This window comes from Dermochelys coriacea, chromosome 10 (genome assembly GCF_009764565.3).
Source record: "Dermochelys coriacea isolate rDerCor1 chromosome 10, rDerCor1.pri.v4, whole genome shotgun sequence".
Lineage (NCBI taxonomy): Eukaryota > Metazoa > Chordata > Testudines > Dermochelyidae > Dermochelys > Dermochelys coriacea.
Genome location: NC_050077.1, coordinates 43,254,848 through 43,275,973, shown reverse-complemented (window position 1 = coordinate 43,275,973; position 21,126 = coordinate 43,254,848). Strand labels below are relative to the sequence as shown.

At 44.2% G+C, this 21,126-nt stretch overlaps 1 protein-coding gene across 3 annotated transcripts in view; it reads left to right on the top strand.

Annotated features, from left to right (window-relative positions):
* Window positions 1–21,126, top strand: part of ARIH1 (ariadne RBR E3 ubiquitin protein ligase 1) — a 114,770-nt gene that overhangs the window by 59,118 nt on the left and 34,526 nt on the right. For 2 of the 3 annotated variants that reach the window (XM_038418654.2, XM_038418655.2), the window contains exons 4-6: window positions 13,966–14,058; window positions 14,531–14,586; window positions 19,461–19,527. In XM_038418654.2, the coding sequence (XP_038274582.1) occupies window positions 13,966–14,058; window positions 14,531–14,586; window positions 19,461–19,527 (216 nt within the window). The remainder of the gene's footprint in view (window positions 1–13,965; window positions 14,059–14,530; window positions 14,587–19,460; window positions 19,528–21,126) is intronic. The other variant, XM_038418656.2, reaches the window with a different exon arrangement.

Genomic DNA, 21,126 nt, shown 5'->3' with positions numbered 1-21,126 from the left:
GCTCTGAGGGAAGGGGTTCTGGGCTTCTGACTCTTGGGAGCACCGGCACTTAGGGCTTTAGACAGGAGGTGGGAATGCTGGCACATTCTTTCATCCTTCTCCTCCCCCTGCCCCAGCTGGGAATGGAGCTGGGGGGCTGAAGCCCTGAGCCTCTGGTGTGTGTCCCCCCCCCAAAAGACAGAGCGGGGCTGAAGCCCTGTGCTCCCCCTAGCTCTAAAGCACTGAGCCCCGGTGCTCCCATGGGGCAGAACACCCCCCCCCCACCCCTTCATGTGCGGCTGAAGTCTAACCTCTTCAGAGTTATGGAACATTTCCGAGTTAGACATCCTCCATTCCTGAGGTGTCTGGAACGCTTAGGTTCTACTGTATAGCTAAAATAGTCACTTTGAGATGCACTATTTAAATTTGTGATGCACTTAATCTTTTCATATAGAAGTGATTAATTTCAGGTAAGATTGTGGCAGAACATTTGAGCAATGAAAGCAAGGTGTTAAGTAACAAAGCATGATTAAAGGTTGCACTAAAAACTATTGTCATGTATCCAGAGTTAAGCTTGTTACATTCCAGCTGTATGTTGACAATTATGGTATTTGCAGATACATTAAGTATGGTACACTTTAAGGGGTGGTGTCAGGTTGTGGGCAGCAATGCAGTAAAGCCATTCAGTAAAGCACAGACCAAATCATTAGATCAGATTATTTTTTAAAAGGTCACATATACAATGAGCCATGCAAAGAAATGTCATGAATCTAAAAATCAGCGCGCTCTAAAAAAAAAAAACAAAAAAAACCACACACACACACACCAACAGAGGAGAAGCAGATGGATATAACTAAAATAGGGCAAGATGGAAAACTTTTTAAAAGAGTACATGACAGGAGGATAAAACTGAAATGGGTAGTCTAGGGAAAATAAAATGACTGGAAAATAAAATTATACAGTCTTCTGCAGTGAATAAAACTAGCAGATGTGGAACTATCTAATTCTTTACACTATATGCACAGTGGGTCTGTATTTGTGGAGTAGCTTAGGTGGAATGGTTCTCTAGTGGCTGTAGTTCAGCCTCCTGAGAAGTTGTGGCAGTTAGCTTACATTTGGGAAAGCAATCTGTATCAAGGTTTCAGGGCTGCTGTGTGCTGTGCAGAAAAACACGACAATTACCGTCCCAGAAATCTGACCGTTTGGGTGTTGGAATGCTACAGATGGACTGAACAAACAGGGAGAGGGAGGATAAGATCGGAAGAAAAATGTAAGTCTCTGAAACACAGAAGTCTCAGCTTATCTGTGGCTTTGCCAGCAATCAACCTCCATCAGGAACTTGGTTTTCTTTATTTGAACTTAGTTACGTATGGAGTGGGAATGAACTTCAAAAATAAATGGCACTCTGGTTTGATTTTTTTTTTTTTGGGAAAACAAAACCTTTATATAAGCAAGACGTGAGAGGTTTCCATTTTTATGCTGGGTGTCTTTATTAGCCTACCTTTCAAGTCTCCATTTTGCACTTCGGTTTTATGAGCTGCCTTAACAAAGAATACTGTTTTGTTGACTGGCATGGCTGCAGGACTCTCCCCAGTGAGGAATGAGCAGTGCAAGCTGTGTGTGGAAGGAAGAGCAATGTACAGATTCCACCACCTGCGAGAATCTCAGCATTGTGCTGTGCTGGAGGAATTTACCATTGGTTACTCTCTAGCCAGTAAGGAATAAAACGTTGTCTCCAGAAATGCAAAAAAATGGTTGAGGAAATATAGACTTGCCCATTCCTCTTCCCTTTGTATCTTCAGAGCGTTCTGCACTCCCTCTTCACCTTTAAAGGTGAACTGCAAGGGAGAAAAGTATATGGATCCGCTTTGTTGTATAAAGATATTTTAAAAATCTGAGTAGAAATTCATACTTTCCATTAGAAATTCATGTCTAGTCTACCTTGGAAAAGTCTAGTGACTGAAGAGTTGGTAGGGTTATGACGTTGAAGTATTGAGAAAATGAAGCCTGGCTAAGAGCGAAATGATTTTGGTTCAGACTATTAAACTTCCTAACTTAAATAACTGAGAAAGGACATCTTTACTTACTTTTAAGTATCGGTGTTCATTTGAGAGTTCCAGCAAGTCTAGCAAAGCCAGGGTCAGCCAAACTTAACATTCCTAATACAGAATTCTAAGAAAGCAAAGAAGCCACCTTAAACTGAGTACCTTTTATCTATCATGATGAAACAGAAAGGGCACATGTCTAATCCTTCCTCCTCCCTTTACAGGTCACCTTCTTAGAGCACACGCACGCATGCGCGTCCCCCTTCCCACCCCTCCCAAAATAAAATAACACTTTCCAGTGTTCTACATTGAAAGTGGAGCATAGTAAATTCAGCTCCAGCCTCCTGTCCCAAGTGGGCTCCTCGCCCATATCCCTACTGCCACTACATATTTATACGTTGCTGTGATGGGGTTGGGACTCACCACTGCAGCGCCTCCTGCTGTTCACTCTGGGAATTAACTCAGTTCATGCAGAGCGCCCTCTGCTGGTGGCGTCCCATTCATATCTCGCCCTTGATTGGCATCTTGACCCATGTTGCTCCCAGTGTCCTTTTCAGGACACTGCCCTCTGGCAGTGCCCCAAAGTCCATCCTCGCCCCCTTCTGGGGGGCGGGGGTTAACAGCAGTCTTTTCTCTTCACCCCAGCTGCAGTGGCCAACCACATCCCCAAAGTCTAACCCCTTCTATCAGGGGTCGGGTGCAGTCTACTATGGCCCCTCCTAAGGAACGGGTGTAGCTCAAGGGGGGGACCCAGGCACCCTCTGTTGCAGCCTCCCTGCCTTCCTTCGCTCCCCTTGTCCGCCTCTCCTCCCTGGGCCACTTTCCCTTCAGCCCACTTGCACCTTTTGGGCCCTATTATCAGAGCCTGCAGCCTGGCAGGTATTGGGCTGGAGCTCTCCTCAGCTCCCACAAGCCTGCCCAGCACTGCGCTGTCCTGGGTGCTGGTCTCACAGACAACCTCCCTTGAAGGTCTGGGAGAAACTGCCTGCCTCTTGCCTGGGCAGCCTTTATGTAGAGCCTAGCCTGGCCCTGATTGCCTGCCTCTTGCCCAGCCCTGATTGGCTCCCCACAGGCTCTTTCTGATTGGCTGCCTGTCTGCGCAGCTGCTCTGGCCTGCTGTAGCCCAGGCCTGGGGGTGGGGCACTACCCCACAACACTTGCCCAACACTGTGACATCTGCCATAGCCCCTTCTCTACTCATTGCTTTTAAGCATCTGGGTATTAGCCAGTATCCATGAAGTTAATATCTTCACGCTTTCAGGCCCTGGATTGTTTGGACTGTTCTCTTGGCTGAGGAATTGGCACTACTTCCTCAATATCACAGTGGGAAATTATCTAGCTCAGAGACTCTAGATTTTTCTTTTTGATGCCCCCCTTCCCCGCCCCCCCAACATGCTATAAAAACTCCACTGTCTGCCTGTGCCGCCACAACTGTTTTTCTGCATATAAAGGCCGGAGCTGGCTTTGGGGGGCAGTGAGCAACACAGCTGCTTGGGCCCCCATGCCACAAGTGGCCCCGCAAAGCTAAGTTACTTTGGCTTCAGCCCTGGATGGTGTGGCTCAGGGCCCTGAGCTTCTGCCTCACACAGCGGGGCTTCAGCTTTCTGTCCTAGGCTCCAGCAAGACCAACGCCAGCCCTATTTGGCAGACCCCCCCCAAAACCTGCTTGTGTCCCCCAAGGGGGCCCCAGACCTCTGGTTGAGAACTGCTGATCTAGCTGAAAGTGTGGAAACATGGTGTGGTGTTACTCCTGGCTCCCTGGTCTTTCCAAACCTGTGCTTGGAATAAGTTTGCCAGCCTCCATACGTGTCTTCCGGAGCTCTTCATAAACTTCCTGTTCAGTAAAATCTCACCCTCCATTTCCCCAGGCAAATAGACTGTCTCAGTATTCTGCTTTCGGGGGGCAGGGCATGTAATTGCTTCAGTTCTTTCAGCTTCTAGTAAATCTTCCATAAGTAATTTTAAAGAAGTGACAAAGACAGACTTTATTTGACAGTTCTGTTTCCTGTACCACCATGAGAATACCAGTGAGTTAAGTGTGGAGGGTTTTACACACACCAAGCTCAGCACAGGTGGAAGTAGCGTATTGGTCAAAACAATGTAATAACTGCATTGCCTATCGCTCTTGGAATAGGGGTTCTCACAAGTCAGGGTTGAAGGGGAGGGGGCATCAGATAATCTGGAAATTTCATACTGACACTTGACATATGGATACATGAGGGGAAAAGGAGTCCAGGAGAGCTGGCTGTATTTTAAAGAATCCTTATTGAGGTTACAGGAACAAACCATCCGGCTGTGTAGAAAGAATAGTAAATATGTCAGGCAACCAGCTTGGCTTAACAGTGAAATCCTGGCTGATCTTAAACACAAAAAAGAAGCTTTCAAGAAGTGGAAGATTGGACAAATGATCAGGGAGGAGTCTAAAAATATTGCTCAGGCATGCAGGAGTGAAATCAGGAAGGCCAAATCACATATGGAGTTGCAGCGAGCAAGAGATGTTAAGAGTAACAAGGAGGGTTTCTTCAGATATGTTAGCAACAAGAAGAAAGTCAAGGAAAGTGTGGGCCCCTTACTGAATGAGGGAGGCAACCTAGTGACAGAGGATGTGGAAAAAAGCTAATGTACTCAATGCTTTTTTTTGCCTCTGTCTTCACAAACAAGGTCAGCTCCCAGACTACTGCACTGGGCAGCACAGCATGGAGAGGAGGTGACCAGCCCTATGGAGAAGAAGTGGTTCGGAATTATTTAGAAAAGCTGGATGAGCACAAGTGCGTGGGGCCGGATGCACTGCATCCAAGAGTGCTAAAGGAGTTGGCGGATGTGATTGCAGAGCCATTGGCCATTATCTTTGAAAACTCATGGCGATCGGGGGAGGTCCTGGATGACTTGAAAAAGGCTAATGTAGTGCCCATCTTTAAAAAAGGGAAGGAGGAGGATCCAGAGAACTACAGGCCAGTCAGCCTCACCTCAGTCCCTGGAAAAATCATGGAGCAGGTCCTGAAGGAATCAATTCTGAAGCACTTAGAGGAGAGGAAAGTGATCAGGAACAGTCAGCATGGATTCACCAAGGGCAAGTCATGCCTGACTAATCTAATTGCCTTCTATGATGAGATAACTCCCTCTGTGGATGAGGGGAAAGCAGTGAATGTGGTGTTCCTTGACTTTAGCAAAGCTTTTGATATGGTCTCCCATAGTATTCTTGCCAGCAAGTTAAAGAAGTATGGGCTGGATGAATGGACTATAAGGTGGATAGAAAGCTGGCTAGATCGTCGGGTTCAACGGGTAGTGATCAATGGCTCCATGTCTAGTTGGCAGCCAGTATCAAGTGGAGTGCCCCAACGGTTGGTTCTGGGGCTGGTTTTGTTCAATATCTTCATAGATGATCTGGAGGATGGCGTGGACTGCACCCTCAGCAAGTTTGCAGGTGACGCTAAACTGGGAGGAGTGGTAGTTACCTTGGAGGGTAGGGATAAGATACAGAGGGATCTAGACAAATTAGAGGATTGGGCTAAAAGAAATCTGATGAGGTTCAACAAGGACAAGTGCAGGGTCCTACACTTAGGACGGAAGAATCCAATGCACCGCTACAGACTAGGGACCGAATGGCTAGGCAGCTGTTCTGCAGAAAAGGACCTAGGGGTTACAGTGGACGAGAAGCTGGATATGAGTCAACAGTGTGCCCTTGTTGCCAAGAAGGCGAACAGGATTTTTGGTTTAAGTAGGAGCATTGCCAGTAGATCGAGGGATGTGATCGTTCCCCTCTATTCGGCATTGGTGAGGCCTCATCTGGAGTACTGTGTCCAGTTTTGGGCCTCACACTACAAGAAGGATGTAGAAAAATTGGAAAGAGTCCAGCGGAGGGCAACAAAAATGATTAGGGGACTGGAACACATTACTTCTGAGGAGAGGCTGAGGGAACTGGGATTGTTTAGTCTGCAGAAGAGAAGAATGGGGTGCATTTGATAGCTGCTTTCAACTACCTGAAAGGGGGTTCCAAACAGGATGGATCTAGACTGTTGTCAGTGGTAGCAGATGATAGAACAAGGAGTAATGGTCTCAAGTTGCAGTGGGAGAAGTTTAGGTTGGATATTAGGAAAATCTTTTTCACTAGGAGGTTGGTGAAGCACTGGAATGGGTTACCTCGGGAGATGGTGGAATCTCCTTCCTTTGAGGTTTTTAAGGTAAGGCTTGACAAAGGCCTGGCTGGTATGATTTAGTTGGGGCTTGGTCCTGCTTTGAGCAGGGGGTTGGGCTAGATGATCTCCTGAGGTCCCTTCCAACCCTGATATTCTAGATTTTCATGTGGCCAAAGAAACTCCTGAGGTTAAATAAAGTTACTGTGCTATGAACAGCAAAGGTAAAACTTATGACTGCAGGTCCCCTCCCTGTCACCATTTTGGGACCAGTATATTGTAACAGTGTGCTCCCTGGTATGTGTTCTATTTGCTCCATTTCCTGTTCCCTCAGGTAGCCTGGGTGCTCACCTTAGGTGTTTCTGCTTTCCTTTGTAATATAAAAGTACCTTGAGAGCAGTAGCATCAGGATCAGTAGGAGAACAGTCTAGTCTTTAGCGTAACTGGAAGGAGGATAGTGTCTGTTAGGGAAAACCTCCAGGGTGAGGGTATAAAGCAGAGGTGGGCAAACTGTGGCCCGCGGAACTGTCCTGCCCGGCCCTTGAGCTCTCTGCCAGGGAGGCTAGCCCCTATCCCCGCCCTGCTGTCCCCCCTCTCCCGCAGCCTCAGGTCACCGTGTCGCCAGCACTCTGGGCGGTGGGGCTGTGAGCCTCTGCTGGGCAGCGCGGTGGCGTGGCTGGCTCCGGCCAGCCAGTGTGGCTGCCAATCCTGCCACTTTGAGCGGCATGGTAAGGGGGCGGGGAGCGGGGGGGGGGTTGAATAAGGGGCAGAGGGTCCTGGGGGGGGGTTGCACTCAGGGGACAAGGAGCATAGGGGTTGGATGGGTCAGGGGGTTCTGAGGGGGACAGTCAGGGGGTGGGAAGTGGGAGGGGGTGGATGGGGTGCGGTGGCCAGGCTATTTGGGGAGGCACAACCTTCCCTACCCGGCCCTCCATATAATTTCGGAACCCCGATGTGGCCCTCAGGCCAAAAAGTTTGCCCACCCCGGTATAAAGTTTAGGCAAAATGGAAGGAGATCCTCCATTTTTTCAGCATATGAAGAATCTAGGGGAAATGGTGCAGGAAAACCAGGCCCTTTAATCTCCTTTTTTTAATGAAAAGCATGGGTCTCTGTTCATGCCTGAGGTCACTGTCAACCACCTAGTTTGGATTTGAATTGAAGCTTTTGCGTTGGGGCTGGGGCTGTGCTGTGGACAGTAGGGATTACTCAATTGTGGGGTGGAGGAACAATAACAGAAAATGTGGAAATGTCAAGTTTTTTGTTTGTTTTTCACAAAGAAGTTTAGTAGCGATTGGTCATCTAATATAGTGCATGTCAGTGAAAATGAGGTAGGGTGAGAGGCTAAAATAGGGAAAGAACAAGTTAAAAATTGCTTAGACAAGTTAGATGTCTTCAAGTCACTACAGCCCGACGAAGTACATCTTGGAATACTCAAGTAGTTGACTGAGGAGATATCTGAGCCATTAGCTTTGAAAAGTCATGGAAGACGGGAGACATTCCAGAAGACTGGAAAAGGGCAAATATAGTGCCAACCTATAAAAAGGGAAATAAGGACAACCTGTGGAATTACAGATCAGTTAGCTTAACTTCTGTATCCAGAAAGGTAATGGAGCAAATAATTAAGCAGCCAATTTGCAAACACCTAGAAGATAATGAAGTGATAAGTAAGAGTGAGCGTGGATTTGTCAAGAGCAAATCATGTCAAATCAACCTGATAGCTTTCTTTGACAGGGTAACAAGCCTTGTGGATGGGGTAGCCGTAGATGGTGTATATCTTGACTTTAGTAAGGTTTTTGATTCTGATTTGCATGACCTTCTCATAAATTAGGAAAATGCAACCTAGCTGGAACTGCTATAAGGTGGGCACATAACTGGTTGGAAAACTGTTCCCAGAGAATAGTTATCAGGAAGGGCATATTGAGTGGGGTCCCACAGGGATCCGTTCTGGATCCGGTTCTGTTCAATATCTTCATCCATTATTCAGATAATGGCATAGAGAGTACCCTTACAAATTTGTGGACAATACCAAGCTGGGAGGGGTTGCAAGTGCTTTGGAGGACAGGATTAAAATTCAAAATGATCTGGACAAACTGGAGAAATGGTCTGAAGTAAAAAGGGCGAAATTGAATAAGGACAAATGCAAAGTATTCCACTCAAAAAGGAACAATCAGATGTGTACATACAAAATTGGAAATGACTGCCTAGGAAGGAGTACTATGGAAAGGGATCTGGGAGAATAAATTGCCAAGGGAGGTTGTGGAATCTCCATCATTGGAGATTAAGAGCAGGTTAGACAAACACCTGTCAGGGATGGTCTAGATCAGTGGTCTCTTTTTATGCCCAAGATCGCTTTTTGAATTTAAGGGCAACCCAGAATCTACCCCACTCCTTCCCTGAGGCCCTGCCCCACTCTCTCTGTCTCTTCCTCTCCCCCCACCCTCACTCACTTTCACCAGGCTGGGACAAGGAGTTGGCATATAGGAGGGAGTGCAGGTTCTGGGCTGGGGTCGAGGGGTTCGCAGTGTGTGTGTGTGGGGGGGGCCTCCGGGCTAAGCGTGGGACAGGAGTTTGGGGTTTGAGAGGGGGTGAGGGGTGCAAGCTCTGGGAGGGATTTTTGATGCAGGAGGGGGCTCCAGGTTGGGGCAGAGTGTCGGGGTGCTGGCTCTGGGAGGGGGCTCATGGCTGGGGCGGAGGTTTCGGGTGCAGGAGGGAGTATGGGGTGCAGGCTATGGGGGGGTCAGGGCTGGCACAAGGGGTTGGCATGCACGAGGGGGTATGGGGTGCTGGCTATAGGAAGGGGCTCAGGGCTGGGGCTTGGGGTACAGGAGGGCATATGGGGGGCTGGCTCCGGGAGGCTGCAGGTTGGGTGGTGGAAGAGAAATGCTGGTCCAGTATAGCTGGGCCTGCTGTATTCATGCTACTCCTGGTCTTAATGCTGCAGAGCCATTCAGAACCTTCCCATTGAAGGGGGTGGCACTTACCTCAGGCGGCCCCAGCTCCACACTGCTCCCAGTAGGGGCCAGTGTGCCCCTGCAGCTCCTAGGGTGCCCCTCTCTGCAGGCACCACCCCCGCAGCCCCCATTGGCCACAGTTCCCTGTGCCCAGCCATTGGGAGCTGCAGGTGCGATGCTTACAGACGGGAGCAATGCGGGGACCCCTGCCAGCCACAGGGGCATGCTGGCTGCTTCCAGGAGTGGTGTCAGGCGGGGCAAGCAGGGAGCCTGCCTTAGCGGCAGCCCGGCTGCACCATTGGAGACAGTGATAGACTGGGAGAGTCTCTAGGATTGACCAATGGATTGCGATCGACCGATGTGTGACTACTGGTTTAGATAATGCTTAGTCCTGCCTTGAGTGCAAGAGACTGGACTAGATGACCTCTTGAGGTCCTTTCCAGTCCTATGAGTCTATGGGATATATATATAGATATAGATATTTTTAAAAAGTGAACGTTTAACCTAAAAATCCGAGGTTCTTTACCTCCTTAACTTTGAACAGCTTTGATTTCTTTCCCAGGTGATCCAAAACACTGCAGTTTTGGTAAGAGTTCCTTCCTGCTTTTAAAATGCTGGGGATTTCAGAGGTTTTAAATTTTAAGTGCTAAAAATTCACAAGAGACAACTTGTGGTGCAGAGATCGCAGATGGCGTCGTGCTCTACCTTCTCTGACTAGTGGGAGTGTAGATTTTGTGTTCCTTTATAGTAACCCATCTGGCCTGTTCAGGAGAGGTTTTTATTGAATCCCAACTTCGACTGGCAGAATGGTGGCCACCATGATGCATGTTTTGAGAATGGTGGTGAATACCCGGTTAGAGAAGAGCCTTTTGCTGCTATGTCACAAGTCTGAATCCAGCAGTGACAGTTTGGTGCCCTAAGTGAAACTTGTTGGTCTGGTTCCTAATGGACTGGTGTCAGCCAGTCACTAATTGCACTGTGACCCCTTCTTGGCAGTCTTGGAGGTGAGGACAAGAATTGAAAGGGCTATGTAGATGGAACTCAGTCCTTTCTGCCGCCCCAGTGTCCCTTCAGGTCAAGTTTGATGGGAGCATTAACAGGTAGTGTTTCTGGGAATCTTGTTCTGTAGCCCAGGTGGTGCACTTGTTCTGTGGACATATAGATTGCTTCCTTGTATCTGTCACTGTGGTACCTTTCACTGAGCTATTTACTAAAGAAGAAAAATGTTTTGAGTGGAGCTGCTCGGGAAAATGTCAGTCTTGGATCAGCAGAGTCCTTGCTGTGTTTGCTCAGTTATTGCTTACAAAAGAGCAGACACTGATATCAAAAGGTAGTAAAATACTGATGCTAGAATTCTTGCAAATAGGAATAAGCAAAAAGCAGGAAAATGACTCTGTTCCTGGCCCCACAAATGAGGTCATTAGAATCTCATCCGTATAGCAAGGTAAGGTGAAAGTAAGGTAATGTCTGCCCATGATATGCCATTTTTGAAACAGAATTGTTATTTATCAGCTGTATCACTTGCCAGAGGTGTGTGGAGGGGGCAGCTTTATTGTGGTTCTCAGTTTGCCTGAAGCTGACTGGCAAGAAGGGAAGTTCCTCAAAGTAAAGAAATGGCTAGATAGAGAAGCAAATGTTCTGTACAGCTTGGGAGGAGGCAGTGACTGACCATGAAATAGGGAGCTATCAGTTTACTTGCTGGACAGTCTTGCAGTAAGGACACACATTTATCTCTTTTCTGGGGATGGTGTTTCCTTTGGTATAGTTACTTGGATAAGGATAGTTAAAGGATATCCTTGTTAATGATCGTTTTAGGCTGTGAACCCCCATCCCATGCAGATGAACCTTCTGTGCCATGGTAACCATAGATCTGGAGTAAACCAGCACAATCTTCAAATCTTTGGTCTCCCATAGTTCCACCCAAATGTACTAGAGACTTCTCAACACCTTGCGGGGGGGGGGGAGGGAAGGAGGAATTCCTTGCCGATCGACTGAAGCTCCATCTCCAGGGGAGCATTGTTTGAGCACAGGAATGTTTGCAGAGCCTCAGATGTCCTCTTGAATGGGATGTTCAAATAATAATTGAAAAATGAAGTAGGTCGTCTCCCATGTGGAGATTATGGCCCTATAGCTGCCTGCATCATTGATAACTGAGTGCTGACAGAAGATGAAGGTCTTCTCCCACCGGAAGCATCCACTTAAAGGCAAAGCCCTGTGTAGATGTCAATTGGCCTGCACTTGAGCTGTCTAGGTTAGTAGAGGGGAAGGAGGAGTGGACCTGAGAATGACTCCAGGCAGAACTACGAATCTAGACAGCTCTAGTGGAGACCAAGGGACCCTCCAGCAGGACCTTGAGAAGAGTGTGTAGGTGAGTGCCCCCCAGAGCGGTACCTTAGTAGGATGGTCATGCTAGTGAAGGAAGTGTAAACTAATTATACTCCAGTGTCAGATGCCCAAAGTAAAGAAACATAAAACTTGTAATCTTCAATGTTGTTTGTAACGATACTTTCTGAAAAAGTGATTTTTTTCAAGTTGAAGGTCTTTTAATTGACAAAATTTTGCTTCTATTGTATCATCCTGCTGTCCAGGAGACACCCTATTATATGTATAGCCTTACGCAAGTGTATGGTGCTTTACAGGCAGAATATAAAATGAGGGTTCAATCCTGAGATGATATGAAATTAGAACTTGCTCAGTAGTAGTGAGGGAGATTTTTTTCCCCCTGTGATTTGAAACATAATTGTCCTGTCTGAGTCTCATGTATATAGTACTGTCACTTCAAAGTTATTCTCTCTAGCAGTATTATTTATTGCTCTTTAGTTCTTTTCTCTCTTCCTCTTCTCCCCCCCCCCCCCCCCCAACATAATCACTTGAGTCCCACAAGGTGTTTTGGCACACTTTGTGTAGAGCAGGTTCTCAAACTGGGGGTCGGGACCTCTCGGGGTCTCAAGGTTATTACATGGGGGGGGTCGTAAGCTGTCAGCCTCCACCCCAAACCCCACTTTGCATCCAGCATTTATAATGGTGTTATAAATTAAAAACACTTTTTTATATATTTAAGGGGAATCGCATTCAGAGGCTTGCTATTTAAAAGGGATCACCCGTACAAAAGTTTGAGAACCACTGAAGTAGATAATAATACATACAAAGTCAAAGTTGTCCTTTCTGGATCACTGTCTGCATGATTAACATTGTATCAAATCTCAGTTGGTAACTTATTCTAACAATAGGTTCTTCAGCCTTATGATCAGATGAAAATCTGGGTTCTAAAGGGGCTAAGGAGTTTTCCAAGCAAGTTGACGTACTGAAAGTTAACTTTTTCTTGACTCCATACATCTGATGAAGTGGGTGAAAGCCCATAAAAGCTTATGGCCAAATAAATGTATTAGTCTCTAAGGTACCACAAGGACTCCTTGTTGTTTTTTACTGATACAGATTAGCACAGCTACCCCTCTGAAAGTTAACTGTATACGTCTGTTCACGTAGACCTCTAATGCTATAAACTCCTGTTTCTCGACGTCAGTCCCATAACACATTGTATTCCCCCTTTTTTCCTTTCTGCTTCTTCCTGCATGGATGGTATCTTAGCTGCCTCAGGCAGAATGTGGTTGATAATCATTCTGGAACTGTGAGCGACTGAGTGTGATCTCCAAGTGGAGGGATGTGAATGCAGGAAAGAAAACAGTGGGTATCATTTTAACTCTAACCCTAGTTCCATGATGCAGCATTTGTTAGTGACTTACAGTGAAGGCTAAGATTTAGTCATGGGTATTTTAGTAAGTTATGGACAGATCAGGGGCAATAAACATTCACAGCCTGTGACCTGTCAATGATTTTTACTATATAAATACCCCTGACTAAAACTTAGCAGCTCCTGGGGCCCTGGGGGCTGACGGCTAGCCCCTGTGGTGGCTGACTTCCCCCAGCCACCTGTTGCTGCAAGGCCTCCAGGACCACTGCTCGGGTGCTCCCCAGGGCCACCTGAGCAGTGGCTAGTGTAGCTGATTCCAGACAGCCCCCAAGACCACTGCTTGGGGGCTCCCTGTGGCCGCCTGAGCATTGGCTGGTGCAGCTGGCCCCCAGGGCTGCTCCTGGGACCAGTGCTCGGGTGCTCCCCAGGGCTGACTGCTCCCAGGCCTGCCAGCTGCAAAATTAACAGGTTGCCAAAATCACAGAATCTATGATTTCTGCAACCTCCATGACAGAATAGCAGCCTTACAGTAATAAAGATAGGAAAAAAAGCTCTCTCATACCAGGTGCATAAATCAAAAGCCATATCTAGATAGAAGTGTGTGTGTGATTCCCAGCTCAAGTAGACATACTCACACTAGCTCCTATTGAGCTAGCATGCTGAAAATAGTAGTGTAGCTGTGGTAGCATTGGCAATGGAGACATGGTCTAGCTGCCTCAAGAACGTACCCCTGGGTCTGGGCAGGTTTATACTTGATGGGGGCTAATCTGTGCTGCTGCTTTCACTACCATGGCTACACTATTTTTAGCACACTAGCTCAATGAGAGCTAGCATGAGTATGTCTACTCAAGCTGGGAATCACACCCCTGGCTCTGTGTAGACATAACCTAAAATGAAGGACAACTTGGAGGTATTTGAGGAGGCGGGGGCAAATCCTATATCTCCATTTTTCATGCTGCTTTTAAGGATGCAGACTGCAGCTACATTGAGAGCACATTTAAAGCGGCTGTAACAATGTAGTGGTATGATAACGATGCAAAGTAAACAATATGGTATTGTTGGAACAGTCAGATTCTGTACTGCAAGTAAGAGATGAAATAAGCAAAACTGCACAGCTCCAGGAAGGACAGAATGGATACAGTGTCACATGTCTTTGTTGTTGCAGTACTTTACTGGCCTAGAGTGTGGACATAAGTTCTGTATGCAGTGCTGGAGTGAATATTTAACTACCAAAATAATGGAGGAAGGCATGGGACAGGTAAATATTGGATCTATGTGACTTGTGCTGGTCTTGTGTTGGGGAAGAGGGAAGGATGGGATGGAGGCAGGAGTCTTTTCTAACAAAAATGAATAAACAAGTCTTGGAGGTTGAATTCTTCATCTACAGAGTGCATGTGGGTTTCATGGGGAACTGTATGGACTCCATCCGATGCATCCGATGAAGTGAGCTGTAGCTCACGAAAGCTTATGTTCTAATAAATTTGTTAGTCTCTAAGGTGCCACAAGTACTCCTTTTCTTTTTGTATGGACTCTGTATAAGCATCTCAGTCCTGGTTGAACATAATCATGCTGCTCAAGGAGGTGGGTCTGGCTGGTGTATCTGGAGTTCTGATTTTGTTGAGCAAATATGGCTAGTTTGCAATAAAATCGTGTGGAGTCCCTCATGAGGGTAAAGGGGCACTAAAAAAAACATTCCAAGACCTTACTTGACCCGTTTGTTCCTTTTTCAGACTATTTCATGCCCTGCTCATGGCTGTGATATCTTAGTTGACGACAATACAGTTATGTAAGTACCACAGTTGAAAGGTGGCATCATGTCACCCTTCCTCTGTTAATGTTTTTCCATTTTGCCCCTCCAGTAAATGTTATATGTGTGAAATGGCTCATTCGAAGCTCCTTTAAAGTCTTAATGTGTAAAGAGATTGATCAAGGAACTGCCCTGTACTGGTGTACCAATTCTCAGCTCTGTGTTAGAGGGGAGAATCCCTGCCACACTTATCTAAACTTAAAAGTAGAATAAAAGCACTTGCACGCTGTCACCAAAACCCCAGTTAATTGCCTGTACAGTTGTTAGTTTCCTCTCATCTGACTAGGAATATAGAACTTCCTACAGCAGGTCAACACGCTGGTCCATCAAGTCCTGTATTCTGCCTTGGGCAGTGAAAAATACCTGAAGCTTTAGAGGAGGACTCGTGTAATGCGTTTGGCCAACTCTGCAGTGCTGCCCATCCTACATAGGGTGATGTGAGAGATGCCTTCCTGATCCCTTCATAGGGAATTGTATTAATTACACCCTGAGTCATGAGATTCAATTACCCTTTTATGTTAGCCAGTGTCATAAGTGGTGTTGCTCATAAAATTACCAGCTACAGTAAGTGACTACAGCCTTATGCAGCAATGAATTATATGGGTTTGCCTTTCTTGTTTTTATGTGAGGTGACACCTTTATTATTGAACAGATATACCCTTCATAATCCTAAACCTCAGTTACGTCCATTCTAACTTTTCATGCCGGATCAGCATCTGAATTGAAGCTTTCTCCTTGTCAACCTGCTCCTCCTGCCTGGAGCCAGACTTGTTCATTTATGTTAGTTTGTTTTACATCACTTGCTTCCAAGGTAGTGAATTGCAGTGTCACTTGTGTATGGAGGCATCATTGAGTCAATCATAAAGGGGAACCGGGTTGACAGTAAGTGGAAAGGTTTCAGAGTAGCAGCTGTGTTAGTCTGTATTCGCAAAAAGAAAAGGAGTACCCGTGGCACCTTAGGTGCCACGGGTACTCCTTTTCTTTTTTAGTAAGTGGAAAGCTGCTCTTAAATATCTTCATAACCAGCCATGACTAGGGAAGGAAATCGTGTGTGTGTATGTGTGTATGTGTGTGGTGGGGGGGAGTGAGGCACATTGTTGTGTTGCAGTGACACTTAATTTTAGTTTTTGCATAGTATTTTAGATTCCACCTTTTTAAGTAGACTTTATTTGTAGGGATTTTATATTATGGAATCCAAACTTACCCACCAGTGTGACTTGGAATACAGCAGTGCAAAATGAGACTTCCCTAGAGGCATGTATCTACACTAGGGGCTTGAAGCAGTAAAGCTATGTCTATATAGTTCCACCCGGGAATTACTCTTAGCTGAACAAGTACTTGGATTTTAAATCCCTGTTTCCATTCTTCCCTAATCTCTGGAAGGTCTTGGAGGTGTAACACCTTAACTGAAAGTGTGAAGGATGCTCAACCTTTAAGAGGCTTCAAGCTATTAAGTAAATGGAATTAAACAGCTGCAAACAAAAGTTGTTTTTAATAGTCTGACTAAAAAGCCCTTCCCTACCAACTTCCATTCTTAGGCCATGTGATGTCACCTTTTCTCTAGCTCTCCAACCGTAGCCTTCCAGATTACACAAGACCTGAATTTCTATTTCTAAAAAAAAAAAAAAAAAAAGCAGCAGCATATTTAAAAGAAGAAACAATTTTTGGGGCTGCTTTAACCACCATAAAAACAGAGAAAGCACAGACCCAGTTCCACCTTCTCCCAGCCTATGAAGGATTGGGATCTGTAAGCTGCACTACCTGTGAGCAAGCCAGTTTCAGCAGTGAAGATAGACTTTCCCAGATCCATCACTGTGTAGCTATATTCTTGTCAGTTGTGCTTCCTATGGCTTTTATAGCTATTGATCTTGTGGGGGAGAAGGAAGAAGGTTGTCTTAAATCTTTCAAGACCTTCAAACCAGCTAAAGGTAATCTGTTCTATTCCTTCCTCACCCTATCTAATGCTGCTGGTAATTGCTTTAACCTACATACAGTGGTGTTGCTTTCATTAATAAGCACAGCAAGCTGCCTTTATTACTAGTGCCAAATGGCTGCTGCTGTCATGTAGCCTCTACAGTCCAGTAGCAACCGGCTAGAATCTGCCTTCTCAGCTTCTCTACAACTTGTGGTGACATTTATAGTACGAAAGTATGTCTCGTTCCCATTTGGTGCTAAGAAAGTTCAGACAAAATTGAAAGGACAGTGTTCAGGAACTCTGTAAAAGGGGAGAATGCAGCAAGTCAGAAGTGCTTACACTCCAGCATTAGGGCCTTATTTTTATCCCCACCATGTCTGCAGTCACTAGTGGTCCTCATGCCCCTTAACCCTCATCAGAGTATTGTCAGGAGGCCACTACTGAGCAGACAGCACCAGTTGAATTTTCAATATAGGGAGCTATGATCCAAATTTGGCTACCTCTTTCCATATCATATGCATCCTGCTATATTTCTTCTGCTCTAGGTCCTAAATTCCTTAGACAGCAAGAAATTTGGTAATGTAGTAATGTTTTTTAAACCTTATCAGCTGGTAAAGAAAACTACCACCAAGTTAAAGGACCACTTATGTAAAGTTTAATGGAGCTGTTGTAAAAACATTTCCCTAGTATATAGCATTTATTTCCCATCCCTTTGTTGCCAGGAGAGGTTAGTGGGTAACAAATTGTCAAACAGCTGCTTCTCCTGCTTGATTCCTTCAGTGAGGTCAGTCTGTATGTGTAACTAAGTTTGTTAATGAAGGAAGGAAGGTTGGCTAGTTGGCTAGAGCATGAGGGCTGGGAATTGGAAAGAGATGGGTTTTATTCCAAATAACTACTGATTTGTGACCTTGGGCAAGTCACTTACCCTGTTTGCCTCAGTTTCCCTGTCTGTCAAATAACACCCACCACCTTATGGGAATTTGTGATCCTGAGGTGAATGATGCTATAGAAATGCAGTTGTCACTTTGTAAGATTTGAAAAAAGAAAAGGAGTACTTGTGGCACCTTAGAGACTAACAAATTTATTAGAGCATAAGCTTTCGTGAGCTACAGCTCACTTTGAAGTGAGCTGTAGCTCACGAAAGCTTATGCTCTAATAAATTTGTTAGTCTCTAAGGTGCCACAAGTACTCCTTTTCTTTTTGCGAATACAGACTAACACGGCTGCTACTCTGAAACCTAAGATTTGAAAGTGTCACTTTAGACAGGAGCAGGGTGCAAATGTGAAGGTGGCTTCTTTGCCTAGTTTGGTAAACACCACATATAAGGGATTCTAGTGCCACACTAGCTGTATTCTAGTTACATTTGGGGTGGCTCTTGCATCCTAAATTTTGTTTTTGATTATGTGCAGCTTTTGGAAAATTTGGGGCTGAAATTTATCATTCCTATTCTCATCCCAGAGGTGAACTTCAATGCAGGTTCATTTCAATCTTTATTATTAATATGAGTATGTGAAAGCTCCTTTGATTACACCATGAAATGAACACACATCTATGGATGAAAAGTCCTATATAAGAGCTAGGTACTATAATATTTATTACTGTGTGCTAGTTTCAATAATTACTGCTAAGTGGCCCTCCAGATATAAACAGGTTGGTATGTATGTACTGTATGTAGTAAAATCACTCAAAGCTTTTTAGTGTTTATTCCAGTGTGTGATTACAAAGTGATTGTTTTTAGCAATAACTTGTGCAAAGTGTAAATCATTCCAACTTCATAGGTTGAGATTTTAAATACTAAAAAGGAAATTCGGTCATAGTCCTCAATCAGTCATAACTGTTCTGCCTTATACACATGAAGGCATTAGGGCTGTCAAATAATTACAAAAAAAGGCAATTGTGAGATTTTAAGAAAAGTTGCAATTAATTGCAAAAAGAAAAAAGTTGCAATTAAGTCTGTTAAGCAATAAGACTACCGATGTAAAAGTATTATAAATATTGTGGATGCTTTTCTACATTTTCAAATATATTGATTTCAATTACAACAGAGTACAAAGTGTATAGTGGTCACTTCATATTTTTAATTACAAATATTGGCTCTAATTAATTGTTTTGCATTAATTGCTTAACTGTGATTAATTGACAGTCCTAAAGTCTTGTATCTGTGTTTCCAGTAATACATAATTTAATGTTGTTGTTTACAATGCACCAGTCCTAAGCTCAGTATATACACAACATAATTATAAAACCCAGAATCATGCAGATTGGATCAATAAATATAACTGAAAGTTCTCCCAAACTCCCCTAAAACAATTGTAATGATTAACTTAAAGTGAGATTTTATTTGCTTTTGCCACTGTCCAGAAGACCGTGTATTTTGCTGATCTTGCAGCTTTAACTTGTTCCCTTTCTGTATATGACTATATCAGCAATATCCTGTTAACGTTTAAACTGATGATCATTAACATTCAATTGAAATCCAAATAACATTTGGGCATATCTGGTGCTGGTCACTAGTGCAGCGAGTGCAATCTGGAGCCTTTGAAAGCAGTTTATAGGAAACATGCAAACTTGACATGAATAGAAATTAGCAAAATTGTTTACTGTACCCCTGGACTCTTCAAGAAAGCCTTAGAAAAATGCAGGTACGCTCCTCAAAACAGTCTTGCTTGAACTGTACAACTTTAATTTGTGCTTCTGTATTAAGAATCCAAAATGAAAGCAGTAAGGTTCAAAATGTTTGTATTGTGGTGGTGTAATGTTACACAAATGGGAAACAGATAAGTATTCCTGGATTATGGATCCTGATACATGTTTGTGTAACTGCAAGCATGTGGGAAAACAAACACATTCTTACACTGTCTCTTTAGTTGTTGACTATGTGCAAATAAACGAGTTTTCTAATACAATGAATGTTTCTGCATTTCTCTCCTTTCCATAGGCGTCTGATCACAGATTCAAAGGTTAAATTAAAGTACCAGCATTTAATAACTAATAGTTTTGTAGAGGTGAGTTTTTCTATTTGAATTTCTTTAATGAAAGAAATAATTCTGTTCTAATCTTTTTATTCTTCTACACAGAAACAGTGAGACCCCTTTGTTACCTAGCTTTATTTCCATTTATAGTGGTGTGTTGGACACGTTTTTGATTGAATTATGGTGTTGCGGGATGGGGGCTTGCTTCTGTTTAAGTCTAAAGGCTCATTTTTAACACCTTTTCGTTTTAATTAGGTCGGGTGCTCTTGTGATGGGGAACAATGTAGATTTCTAAATTGTGATAGGATATATGCATGTGAGAGCTAGTAATCAAAATTTTTCCTTTTACTATGGTAACACTTTCTTGAAATGAGCGGGCATTTTTCATTGAAGGCTGAGCTTGCATTGACTCTTTTTTGGCAATATGCTCCAAGTCAGCAGAAAATGAAGAGCTGCCCAAGTTTAATGGCTATAGACTTCTGTACAAGAGATGTTATAATCAGTTATAACAAGGTAGTGCTCTTGCAGCAAGTGTTTATAAACCATTTAGGCTATGTGCAATTATGGGGAAAGTATTAAACCCAGTGTACCAGGAAGACACATGACCCAGAAAGGTATGTGCGGGTGAGTGGGAGAGACAGTGGAACGTTACTTAGAAATTTAGAAAATTACTGTCACAGTAGATGAGCAAAATGCAGTAGGTGTTACAGAAGTCCTGAGAAGGATTTAATGGTTCTTGTCTCTCCAATATGGTAATCACTGAATTTGAGTAAGCTTTTTTCAGCCTCAAAACCAGGACACACCAAGCATTAAAGTGTAGAGGGTACCCCAAGTGCCAGTCTGTAAGACATGACAATGTATAAATGCTTTGAATAAAATATTTCAGTGTTCTGTTAACTGTTGGCTCCATAACTGACAATTAAATAAATGAATAAATCTAGATACAGAAACTAAGATTTAAAGATGCAGGTTGGGAAATTTTCATTGTATTAACTCCCTCACTGCACCTGTGTTGCGAATATTCAGATATACTGTAAACAGCCTGTTCAGTAATCAAAAATAGCTTGGAAAAGTTAAGGTTCCAGTCAAACAATAACTTTGACTTCTTGACTCTTGTTTAAATTGGCCTTCTTGACATTGCACTAATGTAGCATTGGAGATGCACAGTTGTTACAATCCACAAGGGTTTATAATGGTTAGAAGAAGTCCTAGAAGTCCATTGTTGGCTGCAGTAAAAATGCAAACAAAGCAGTGGAATGTGTTACCAGAGGGATTGAGAGTACGTATGGCTTGTAAAGGTGAGTTCCTGGACATGGCTGTAGGTAGACAGTGTTTCATTAAAAGGATATCACTGCAGCACAGAGAATGGGAGAGGGGCCAAACTTCTCAGATGTTAGTTTGACCAGTACTTCCCCAAAGGAAAGCTTAAACATTTTATACTTTCCTCATGAAAAGTATCTTCCAGGCGGCCTAGTAGATACATTCAGAATACAGGAGATAAAAGTGGGACAGCAGTAACTGTTCACATTACTGCTTGTTCAGAAAGGAGACGCAACAGTGATGTAATTGACTGACTGATTTATTCAGTCACTTGTTTTATGGGGATAGAGTGAACATGTAGAATAAGCAGAC